Source organism: Nomia melanderi, chromosome 2 (genome assembly GCF_051020985.1).
Source record: "Nomia melanderi isolate GNS246 chromosome 2, iyNomMela1, whole genome shotgun sequence".
Taxonomy (NCBI): Eukaryota; Metazoa; Arthropoda; class Insecta; order Hymenoptera; family Halictidae; genus Nomia; species Nomia melanderi.
In genome coordinates this window covers 9,484,310-9,497,178 of record NC_135000.1, presented here as the reverse complement: position 1 = coordinate 9,497,178, position 12,869 = coordinate 9,484,310, and the positions used below count along the sequence as shown (strand labels likewise).

The 12,869-nt window shown below is 42.2% G+C and overlaps 1 protein-coding gene and 1 long non-coding RNA gene across 2 annotated transcripts in view; one reads left to right on the top strand and one right to left on the bottom strand.

Annotated features, from left to right (window-relative positions):
• The first annotated feature begins 2,595 nt into the window (after window positions 1–2,595).
• mgl (low-density lipoprotein receptor-related protein megalin) overlaps window positions 2,596–12,869 on the top strand; it is a 52,766-nt gene continuing 42,492 nt past the window's right edge. The window contains exon 1 of the mRNA XM_031973944.2: window positions 2,596–3,372. Within this exon, the coding sequence (XP_031829804.1) occupies window positions 3,210–3,372 (163 nt within the window). The 5' untranslated portion in view covers window positions 2,596–3,209. The remainder of the gene's footprint in view (window positions 3,373–12,869) is intronic.
• Window positions 4,197–6,937, bottom strand: LOC116425793 (uncharacterized). Its single transcript, XR_004234779.2, has 6 exons — window positions 6,775–6,937; window positions 6,579–6,704; window positions 5,762–6,507; window positions 5,574–5,690; window positions 5,406–5,508; window positions 4,197–4,961 (listed from the first exon to the last, which is right to left on the bottom strand). It is a non-coding gene; the product is annotated as an uncharacterized LOC116425793 (long non-coding RNA).

Genomic DNA, 12,869 nt, shown 5'->3' with positions numbered 1-12,869 from the left:
GTTTCACTGTCGGCGACACGCGACGCTTTGGAAATTCATTTTGAATTCGAATGGGATTAACCCTTGGCACTTCAAGTGGTTTTGTAATTTAGCGACTAATTTTTATGGTGTCTCCAGTGAAAATGAAAAATGCTATAACATTCCTTCAACCTTTCATTTTCCTTGTTAGCACAAAATTTCTATGCGTGGAAAATCTAATAATTTTAGGATAGTTTCTTTGATTCATTAAAATATCTAATATTATTCTTGGTGTAATATTGAAACCTACAGAGTGCAAAGGGTTAAAGAATCTTCGTCCGCAAAGGGTTAAAGGACTCGAGCGGTCCCGGCGGGAAAAGGAAGCGCGGCGACGCCGCGTGTCGCCGAACAATAGGAAAGGTCGGTCGCGGGGCCGCGTGGCATTTGGCTCGACTAATAAACGCGTTTACGAGAAAACGCAGGAGCCAGCCGGGGTCTCGGTGTCGTTCTCTCAAGCGGCACCGCCGGGCACGGACGGCACGAGTTCACGGTACAACTTCATTCACGAACAGTATCCTCCACGCCAAGACAAATTACGGGCTTCCCTTTCAAGCACATGCCATCTCTAATTACACCGTTTGCCATTTTTCAGCGTTCGCCGCTGCCTCGAACACGGTCCCCTCTATTTTTTCAGCCTCTCCCGCTGGGGAAACGTTTCGTAAAATTGCAATTGATATAATACAAATCAAGCTAAATTGTTTTGGAATGCATCACTCACTGAATTTTAAAAACAATTCTTCGCCAAGTGAATTTGTTTCCAGCGTAAGAGGCTGACGACTTAAACTGACTTTTTTTCTTTGCGAGAGCTAGAAGTCTGGTTTAAGATTTCAATGATATATCTACTTGACCCCTTGCCTATGATTTACTTCTCAATGATAACCGACACTACTTTGTTAATTTATTAATAGAAAGAATAGAATTGAGGAATATTCTATATCAATGTTCGCTCTAAGATACAGTGATTAACAACAGAATATTTCATTTGAATTCAAAAGGATAGAATAATCATGCTAGTTCGATTCTCTTTAAAATCTGCACGTGTGACACATCATAAGGCAAGGAATTAACTATTACTAAATCAGTCTCAATAATTTCTCAAACAAGTATCTGCGGTTGTTTAGTAATTATGCTAAAGGAAATCGGTAATGGTTGATTCTCAGCCACCTGGTAGTTGCAGCGTTGAATAAATCCATTTACAAGGAAATACCGAATGAACATTCTAATGAAACTCGAACGAAAGAAACATTGTACTGTGTTCATCTACAGTTTCTTTCGTGTGTCTCGAATAAGTCGATTTTTCATTTGTAAAATCGAGTCGCTTTTACCGGAGTTCGAAAGCGATTTATCCGGACCGCGATCGGAGACAAAACCAATTTGAAAAGAAATGTAACAGGTTCTTAAATGGAACGCAGGTGGAATCGGTTAGTTTGTATACGAGCGGTTCAGAGGAATCCGGAAGACAGATGCAGGTGGAGGAATGTTCCGAGTCGGTTCGGGTCGGGTCGGGTCGGTTCGCAGAAAAACCCATGGAAACTTTGGAGTGGACGGTGTTCCCCGGGTCAGGTAAGCGCATCTTGTTTACATTCGCCTGGCCCGTTTGTTTCCAGGTGCAGGTAGAACTGCTGAGCAGAGAGATTGCTTCAGTATGTCTGTCCTTGCAGGTGCCACGAAAATGCGAGCTGAAATCTCATAAGAGAAGTAAATAATACGTCTTAACACTTTGACTGTCGTGCCACATAATTCTGGTGGCATCATTTTCACCATAAAATCAACACCTTAACACTAGGACTACCAAGGAGTTGAATTGACTTTTGAAAGTTTCATTATAAAAACTAGAAACGTGGATTTGTTAAGATTTTAATTGGTTTAAGTTGTAGCTTAGGTATTACTTAATCAGCTTCTTTAGTAATTTTTTAATGAGACGTACTTCAGTGATCGCAAAAGAAATCAATGGTTGACTTTGACTCATTTGGTAGTTAATTTCCTTTGTGAATCAAACCCAATTTCTTCGGGTAGATATAAGACAGAGCAATTAAAAGAATCTCGACTTAGTTCCTGATCAATTAACTCGACTGCCAACTAGGTAACTCGTCTGCATCATTGTCTAGCCGAGTTGTCTGAACTGTAACAATAATATAATTGAATTAAACTGTCCTCTAGAACCAGAAACCTACAATTTCCTTTAGCAGTCAGCATCCTAAGAAAACTTTCGCAATCTCCACCAGCGTTCACTATCCAGTGAAACCATTAACCCGTTCTCGCTTAATTAACATTCAAACAGCCATTTCCAGAGAAGACAATCCCAATGATGACACCAGCCTCGAAAAACCGCGTCGATCTTAATCAAAGACTCGACGCCGGTTGGTTCGTTCCGGTACGCTTGTTTTTCCTCCGCATTATGTAAATGCATTCTCCCCAACTGTCCACTGTTCATTCCAGGATCCGCAGGACACGCAGGACGAGGCAACCTGGAAAATCAGCGTTAAAGTAAATAATCACTCTAACTGGCATCGGCCGCCTAATTCCCAGTGATTGAATTTTACGTCATATTTAACATTCGTGTCACAACTTTCGCAGGTATTCAGTCCCCGGACGCAGTCTCGCGGCGCAAGATTTACCACACGTGGTCCTTAGAACCCCTTGGCACGGTGCGCGCATGCGTGCCGCCACGGAGAACCCTTCCAGCCGGCGAACGAGCGCGCCAGCAGCCAGTCATTCGCTGACCGCGGCCGCGTCCACGTTGTCCGCGCGAGCCATGAACTGAGACAGCTCGAGGGATCCGCTCGTGCCTCTCGCGTCGTCCTTCTACTGTTGTTTTTTTTTTTATATATATATACACACACGCATATATATATATATATATATATATATAATCTCTCATTTCTCTCGGTACCACGCCCCAGAAGGAGAGCGTGCCCGCGGTCGCGAGAGAGTAATAGCGCCGGTGAGAGGAAGAGAAAATCCTTTTCCCTTGTCCCTTTCCTCTCCTTTTCCCTTGGCGAGGATCCACCGCGTCGAGGCCTCCTCCTCGCGCCGCGCACCCCTGGAGGAACGACCGTCCCACCGCCGGGCAGAGGCGCAGCAGCCGTCGTGGCACACGGAGTCGGTCGGTTGGTGCGCGGGGAACAAGTGGAAACGACATTGAAGTGTTGGAACGGTGCGCGCGCGCGCGGTGAGAAGGATCGGGTGCGATGGCAGTGGCTGCGGGGCCACGCCGGCCACGCACGCTCCTCCTTGGTGGTAAACGCGCTTCCGGGAATACCCTCGGGACGAGAACTCTGCGCCTGATCCTCGCTGGACTTCCGGTGATCCTTGTGCTCGCCGGCGTCCCGCAGGTGGCCGCCATCAGGCTGGGTAAGTGATCCATTTAACTTATGTCACCGGTGGCGGAGCGGGTCGTGCACGTATAGGGTTACAAGGTGTTTTGAAAACATGAAAGGATTCCTTCGAGGCTGGCTTATGCTCGCCCTTGAAAGAGTTCCTTTTGGTCCGGTTGATTGAACGGTACTCGATATTACCTGTTGAAAAAGTTTCGGACGGCGGCGTCGCGCCGCGTCGCGGTTGGCACCTGGATCAGGCGTGGGAGTCGCTTTCAGAGTAACTGGAAATGTAACTCATGTTAGTTTTGTCGGTGAACGCATGCTTGAACGGTATTCCAACGTTTTAGCCAGCAGGTTGGATCACCGTTCTGCCTTTGAACGCTGGCATCCGAGTTGAGTTCAGAATGCGATGAAAAGCAGTGTTCAATTAACAACCTCATTCCGTGAACTTTAATTACCAATTACACTAAGTCAGACACCCGCTCACCCGCTTTTGTCCCGTCGTTTCAATGGAGATTTGTTTGCTCGCGCGGACCATGGCAATTGAATCTCTTTCCTCCCGCGACCCCTTTGTCACGTGTATCTTAGTTTATATTTCGTGGCTCGCAATTAGAGTCCAGCTATCCTCTTTGTTGGCTGCTTTCTGTTCCCGGAATGCGAACGTGATACCGGGAACAATTATTATTGTCTTTTCGGTACTGGGAACGCTGTTGGACAGAACCGTTGATCGCCCGAGGGAGCTGATGATAGAGCGCTAGAAAAAGCACCGATTATTTCAAATACTTATGTAACCGATCATACTAATTCCAAGAACGTACGTTTTCTAATCTCCGTTGCACGCTGATCGCATTATGTAAATGCAGTCGTCTTAAAAACATCGTCGGGTCTCGCTGCCTTTATGAGTCCCGGTAATTACAAAATAATAGATCCAGGGACAGTGATTTTTTTCTTGTCCCCCGACGCCATCCATGGAACGTTCACGACGAACCGTATTCTCGTCGCAGCTTTGTACCGTTCGCCGGTGAATCCCCGGGCAGGCGTGATTGAGAAGTACCATTCTAGATCTAATTCTAGTCCTGCAACAGGCGCGTAGTCGTTTTTGCATGGAAGCGTCTCTCTCGCCCGCCGCTTTCTCCGCTCCCCGCTAGCCGAGCGCGACTCGCTGTATCGCGTGCTGAGCCTAGGCTGTCCGACTTTTTAAAAATCCCTCGCGCGAGAACGCACCGCACCGGCTATCGAGCGGAATTCACCGTTAGCCGGTGGACGCAGCGATTTTTCTTTCGCCCGGTGAAATTCGAATTTCACCGCGCACGATTTTGGCGACGACGCGAAACCGATGGGATCCTCTCGTTTCGCGTGGCAACCGGAGGTGTCCCTGGTCGAGGGTAGACGCGGAGGACCCATGACCTTTGCGGGTAGCAAAGCTTTATATTTAACCGTGGACGAGCCGTCGTTGATGGTCCCTTTGAGTCACGGTGCAATTAACCCTCTTCCAACGATGCACGGCTATTTCGACGACGCACGGGCCTAAATCCGTGCATCAGCACGCGTGAAATTCGACGTGCGGTCCTCTTCTAATACCTGTGTGCGGTGGAGCTGCCGGTGTAGATGGAAATAAGTCACCTGGGTGTTAAGGGTGGAATTTGAAATTTCTGTTTCGTTGGATTTTACCGAGTTTTATTAACCCTTTGCACTCGAGAGGCGACTCTCAGTCACTTGATTTGACACAGTAAAACTATAGAATGTGATATTTAATGGTAAAGTTTGTATAACATTGGAGTAAAACAGCTTTGATCCTCAATGTACTGGTGATTTCTCTTCGAATTAGTCTCAAAGAACATCGGCTTTTCCTCGTAAAGAAATGTTAAATATTTCTAGTAAGAAACATCCGAAACTTGAAGTTTCTTGGTAGAAATGTTTGAGCGTCTTCTGATGAGATAGAGGATATTTTAGTTTAATGTTTTTTACATTGATGAGTTATTCAAGGTATATTAGATTTTATGGTTTTACTGTAAGTGGTGACACCTCTCGAGTGTAAAGGGTTAATTTTATTAAAAATGTTCTTACCTTAAGGAGACTACCAGCAAAAGAGAGTCTTTCGAAACCGAAACGGTGGATCGTTGAATATTTCCTCACTCCGTAATTCGGTCAAATGGAAAAACGTGAACGTCTGCGGAAAATGAGATTGTTATGAAGTCACAGAACGCACGCGAATTTTAACAAATTTCGACGCACCGTTTCATTTGTAACGCTGGAACTACGAAAAATTCATTGCAGCGTCGAATATAGACATCTCATTTAACACGTTCACGGCGCTGTAATTTCCACTCTTTCCCATTTGGCGGTTGAATTCTGAAAATTGATAAAAATATTGATCAATAAGTAAATTAATTTCCAACTATATGGCAATGTTTTCTAATTACCAAACCATTCGACGAGCCACATATTTGATGCTACACACCGTCTAGTAAGCCATCAATGGTACACACTGTCCAATGTGATACCTTACTGTGAGCCACCGGTGGTACACGCCGGTGTGAACGTGTTAATTTTATTTCATCGTCGAAATTATGAAAGTCTTTAACACCAGAACTACCAGATGGATCGAAACGACCAATTCCTAGTTTCTTAGAATTACTGTACTAAGGTACAGATAGTTCACAAAACGACAAGGGAAGAAGGTTGCATCGGGCGAAGCGGTGCGTGGTCGCCGAGCAAAAATACTCGGGGATGCGTTTTCTTCTTGAATCCCTATTCCGCTTGGCGGAGAAGTGACGAAGGCTCGGAGGATCGTACGCCGGCAAACGAAATAAACACGGGACGAGCTCTCGCGTGGCGCGCAATCTTTCACGAAACCGGTTCCCGGTCGCGCGCGGCGTCTGTGTAGTAAGCCGATCAGGGACTTTTCGAGAACCGAAAGAGACCGGGGCCCCGTCGGCGGAAACGCTAACCTCGATTGCGCCTCTTATTTTCGAGCCTCCTAATTCTTGAAAAAATTACTGCTCGCTCGGCGAGTCCGTTGAAACGCTTCACACCTGGTACCAAAAAATCGGTTAATTAAACCGGAGATTATCGGTAACGCTAACCTCGATTGCGCCTCTTATTCTCGAGCTTCCTAATTCTTGAAAAAATTACTGCTTGCTCGACGAGTCCATTGAAACGCTTCACACTTGGAACCAAAAAATCGTTTAATTAAACCGGGGATTATAGGTAAATATATTTATAAATGTATGAAGTTACCTAACGTTAATCTCGATTGCGCCTCTTATTCTCGAGTCTCCTAATTATCGAGCCCCCTAATTATCGAGCCTCCTAATTCTCAAAAAATTACTGTTCGCTGGGCGAGTCCGTCGACACGCTTCACACCTGGAACCAAAAAATCGTTTAATTAAACCGGGGATTATCGATAAATATAATTATAAATATATGAAGTTACCTAACGCTAGCCTCGATTGCGCCTCTTATTCTGGAGCCTCCTAATTCTTGAAAAAATTACTGCTCTACAAGCCTATATTATATGAAGCTATTCCCATTGCCATTTATATTTTGAGTGGTATTGTTTACCAAAGTTTTGTTATTTCTTGCATTCTAGCGAGATGAAATTGGAAAATAATCATGGTTTAACCACTTGCGCTGGAAATGAATTTCGAAATTTGAGTCTCGCGCAACGAATGTTGTTTATTACCTGTTTTACGCAGACATTAATTTGGTTTGTTAATCATTTTGTATAGAGTGATAGATTTCGAAATAATCTGATATAAGTAATGCAACAAGATTATCAATGTGTAAAAGACATCGTTGATCATTTTGAAACAGAAACGTCTCGACGTGTGTGGCACATTTTTCCAGCGCAAGGGGTTAATTGAGTGAACTATAGTAATTCGATTTGGTGGGGGGTCACCGGTGAACCCCATGGTATTCAACGTGTTAAAATGCTGAGTGGGGTCCTATAGGGAGCTTAGAAAGTATTTTTCCTTGATAATTCCCCTGGAGAGCCCAGCATGTTCATAGCTGAAAATAAAATAACGGTGATGTTATTAGAATAGACAAATCATCCACAATACTTGATGAAAACAGAGGAAATACATGAAATATGAAAAATTAAAAATTACTTACAAAGTTAAGGGGAATTACTTTCTGGGCTCCCTATTGGACCCCATTCAGCATTTTAAGGGTTGAAACTCTAAATGGTGTCAACTGTTTCAACGATGGACTATTTATTTCTTTAGCTCTGGAACTACCAGTCAAAATGACTGGTTTCGATTTTTTTGCTTAGCAATTATTGATACCTTAGAAGCATTGAATATTCGAAATGATTTTGAAAATAAGTAGTTTCACTGGAGTACTAGAATGAATGTCTGAAGAAACTGAAAATAATAATCTATTGTTACAATTTTTATAGGAATTGCATATTAATCGTATTAATAATATATGATATAAATTATAATATATAATCTAGCTACTTATGTTACTAAATATTTTTATTTAAAATCATGAAATGAATATGTATTTCAAAAACATACACGAGCTTTTCTCTTCGATATTCTATTTTCTCTCGCACCGACAGGCTCTATTTACGCGATTTTCGTTCGTGTGAAACGAACCCACGTGGAACGGATTCCGTGTAAATCGAGGGTCAGGTGTATACCGTCGGTTGTAATAAATCGTTGGAAACAGTGCTGAAAAATGGTACTCACTTTGGTTACCATTACCGATAATCCCCACTTTAATCAAACGATTTTTCTTCTCGAAACCGTAACCTAATTCTGATCGTCCAAATCCTCGAGAATCGTTACGAGAATCGACATGTGACAGTTCCGATCGTTAACACAACCGTCAACGAACAGAGTGACTGAAATTAACACGTTGACGTCGACGTGTACCACCGGTGGCTCACAAGATATCACATTAGTCGTCAAGTTTGGTAATTAGAAAACATTGCCAGTTGAGAATTAATTAACTTACCGATCATTTCAATATTTTCATCAATTTCGAGAATTCAGCCAAATGGGAAAGAGTGGAAATTACAGCGCCGGTGTGAACGTGTTAATTTCAACTAGAAACCTGTGACACGATTTCCCTAAGAACAGTCTCACGGGAAATTCGATTCCAAGTCGGTTTTATTCACGTTTCGTATATATTTTGGTTCGAATAGTCGAGTGATCGATACGATCGGCGGGAGGACGCCAGCCACGCATCCAAGTTTTACGGGGAGAGGAAAAACCGGTTTTTCGAACTCGTAGTAAACACGACCAACAGAATACTCCGAATTCTCGAGGATTCTCATACCACGGATTCGTCTTGCACGCGCGTCCGTCGAGATTTTCGTGGCTCGACCGGTCCGGCCTCCCATTAAGGCGAGAGCCCGCGAAAATTTTCCGCCCCCGGCGCGTCCGCCATATTTGTCGCATCTCCATCTGGCGCTGAGGTAAGCAAACCTTTCAATATCGACGAGATTTTCCTGAGATTTTGGAACTTACTCGCCGTCGATAATTTTCTTCATTAGTTCCGATAGATTTCGTAGATTTTTCTATGCGCAGTCACGTGACAGTTAATACTGTCAGGAAGAACTTGAGTGTTTTATCATTTGTTCCTTTGTAGTGAAAATAAGAAGGAATTATCAACTATTTGGTATGTAATTAATAGGTTAGAGTGTGATCAAGTTATTCAGGTTATTAAACATTTTTATTCAACCCTAGTTGTCTCAGGAATTATTATTTTCAATTTGGAAGCTCCGGTCAGTGACCACGTGGCAATCGCGTGACCGTTGACAATTTGACAGGAAAAATTCGAGCATTTTATATGACACTTATTTCTTTGTAGTAGAAATTAAAAAGAATTATCAACTATTTGGTAGGCAATTAATAGGTTAGGGTGTGATTAAATTATTCAGGTTATTAAATATTATTATTCAACCCTAGTTGTCTCAGGAATTATTATTGCTTTCAATTTGAAAACTCCGGTCAGTGACCACGTGACAGTCCCACGTGACCGTTAACGGTTGAAGGAAACGAACCTGTCCGCTTCGTCAGGCGTAAGGACGAAGGGAACGTCGACGAGCGATTTGAACCGATCCGTTGGCGAATAAAGCATGGACACAGCGTTGTCACGGATATTTTAGTGTGATTAGATGCAAGAATTCTAGCGAGCATAAAGGAAAAAGGAAAAAAAATGCAGAAAAAAAGCCGGAACGATCGAAAGACGTAGTTGAATACAACCGACGAGTCTAATTCGTTCCCCCCAGTTAACAGGTTAATATTACGCGTTTATTATTCTCAATTAACTGTTGCACGGCGTACAAATTACCGGGCCGCAATTATCGGCCGTCGAAGGAAATTTAATTAACGGGAGGCTGCTCTTCTCCAGCTTGGAAACGCGTTTTGCTCGCGATATTCGAAAATAAATTGGAATGGAAAGCTCTCGTTCCAGGAATCGGGGACGCTCGTGCGAGTCGCGAGATGTAAATTGGGGGATTTAAACGACCCGGCCTTGAAAGGTCAGACATACAGGGTGAACGATAAATTTCGGGTCAAACCCGAGATCATCTGCGACGTTATCGGGAAGATAATTGAAATCGGACGTCGACGCGACAAGAGGAAAGTAGACCGAGTTGGAAACTGCGAGAGGCCTTGTTTACCGCACGCACCATTGACGAATGTTGTAGAGGATTCTAGTTGATCGACGGTCAAAAGTTCACGATGAACGTACCGGTCTAATGATCGATTTTCAAATTTTATTTAAAATTCTACAGTTTTTGTGGTTCATGTAATTTTATACTAATTTCTATTTCCAATAACATTCAAAATTTAATACTGAACCGGTCAAACGATCGGTTTTCAAATTTCATTTAAAATTCTAGTTTCCCTGGTTGATGTAACGTTATACTAATTTCTATATCATCCTCCTCTTACAACCACTTATTTCACCGATTACAATAGGAACAAATCTACCCAAAATATCGGTACGTGTCGCTAGATTGTAACACAGTTTTCAAATAATTCAAATTTGAATTTAAATATTCACTTGAAATTTAATTTAGCCAATTTCACCCATCGTTACGTTCTTTGTCCTCTCATGAATCCTCACTATCCAACGGGTTTGCTAGCGTTCGCCGAAGAGGGCCTGCTGCTTCTACTTTTTGGATCGGTTTTGGTCGCCGGCAACGTATCACGCTGTACACGGAGCCCTTTGTTCGCGATAGCGGAGATCATCGGACCACCGAAAAGCTAAAAGAAAAGTTAAAAGAAAAGAGAGCTCGGAGCGGTGTGCTCGCGGCCACGGATCCCTGTGTAACCCGACACCGTTCCTCGTTGTGAGAACGCGCGGTATTGTGTTTCGACGCGTGGCTCTGCCGGGGCACACAGCTTTCCGTGTCTCGAGAAAACGCTGGGAACGCGACTGATGAAACTGTAAAAATAGAAACCGATTTAGCAAGGCAGACCGGCTAACACATTCAGTGCCATGTGTACCATATATGGTGCACGCGAATTTCTGTAAGAAAATATTTTTAACCCTTTGCGGTCCGAAGTGGACTCTTGGTTTCTCAGTTTCAGGTTCACGTCGACGTTAGTTCATTCAATTGCAGCTTAATATGACGCTCTATTTATTTATTTGAGAATATTTGAGAGTCATTGAGATGTTACCTTGAAATGGTACTATTGTGATACTACAAATGAATATAGAAAAGATTGTTAAAATCAGTAGACGTTACCATAAAGTTGCCAAGATTGTTTAATGATTCTTTTAATTATTGAAGTATCTTTGTTATAAGAATATCTTTTCTGATTAGAAAAAAGAATAATTCTCTTTGTATCTTAATAATTGCTCTATCCTTCTTGTGTCTCATGTGTCTAACATAATTTGGCTTGTTCGATACGCCGTCAAGAAAATTAATGTTCATGTTTCTGTGGAAAATAGTATCACCTGGATTCGGGTGACGTGGCAGTCAAAGTGTTAATGGACATATGGTCACGCCATTATGGAGAACATAAGGGAACAATATATATATATATATATATATATATATATATATATATATATAAGTATTTGAATATATATATATAATATATATATATAAGTATTCAAGTTCAGTACTTATCAATATATAATATATAATTATAATAAATATCCAACTACATTCTACATCAATACTTATATATATTCAAGTTTCTGGTAAATATTAAAATATTAATTTAAAAAAAATCAATACAGTTTATAAGCAAAATATAAGATTTGTGGCACGAATTAAGGAAATCATAACCAATAGCTCACTGAGGAAGTAAAGTTAGGTTCCATTCCGGTGTTAAGCTGTAAACAAATATCGCTGACGCGGAATCCCCACGGTTTTTACTAAACGGGACGCGTCTGCGGTTAATTTATAACCATATTCCACGATCCGCGACTTTAATAGAGCTTGAACGACACTATCCGATCATCTATTAATACTACAACGTTCTTTTTTTCTCGCGTCGTTAAACCGAGCGTCTTATCTCGGACGAGAATTTCTTAGGAATAGCCGATGATCTCTGCTGTTGATCAATGAGCCGCGGGGAACGGTCTCGGTTACGCGAGCATTATTGTCATCGCTATTATTATTCACCGAATTGTCATTACCGTTATTATGATTTTAGCTCCTCGGATCATACGACGATTGCTTTTTTATCGAGTCACATGCCGGATAGGAAGATTTTTAGCTGCGACAGATAAGAGCAAGTGTAAACAAAAGACTGTAATCGTTCTGCTATGCTGCGTTAAAGGAAGACCATTGGCTGGGAATGATTAATCAAACTTTGAACGCCTTTTCTCGAGTTTGCTTGATAGAATTTGTCTTTTGTCTTTTGTTCCTTGATATTGTACAGATGTTTCGAACGATTAACACGTTCAGCGCCACGTGTACCACATATGGTACACGCGAATTTCTTTAAGAAAATATTTTTAATGGATAGTGTGGATGGTTACTGTGTACATTACAAATCAGCGAGAACAAAGGAACAATGTCAGAATACATGAAAATGATTAAGAACTTGAATGTAAGTTAACTCTGAAGTTTTTCACTGGAAATATTTGAACACTTTCTAATGAGATAATATTTTGTGAAACTAAAAGGCTATTTTATTTCAATATTTTTCAAACTAATGACACAAGGTGCAATGTTAAATATCATTTTATAGTTCCACTGTATGAGATCAAGTGGTGTCATCTCTCAGGGGTCAAAGTGTTAAGGCATTTGAAATGTTCAGAGTGTAAAGAATTAAAAGTATCAATTAGATTTCGAGTTGAATCGCTATAATGAGGTTTGAAAAATTGCAGTGTTCCCCGTTGATCAGGAAACCGACTAGAAAACCGCGACGCGTCTCCCCGGGAACAAGGGGGAGAGAAACTTTCTCCTTCTTTGGCAGAAGAAAGAAGGAATCAGAGCTTGCAAACTCAGATGGCTCTCGAGCGCGCGAGGCTCCTTCTCGGGTTCCGTCGACCCACTGATTCGTGCCACTTCTTTTCCTCGTGCTAATAACTGCACGCGTGCAAGAAGAT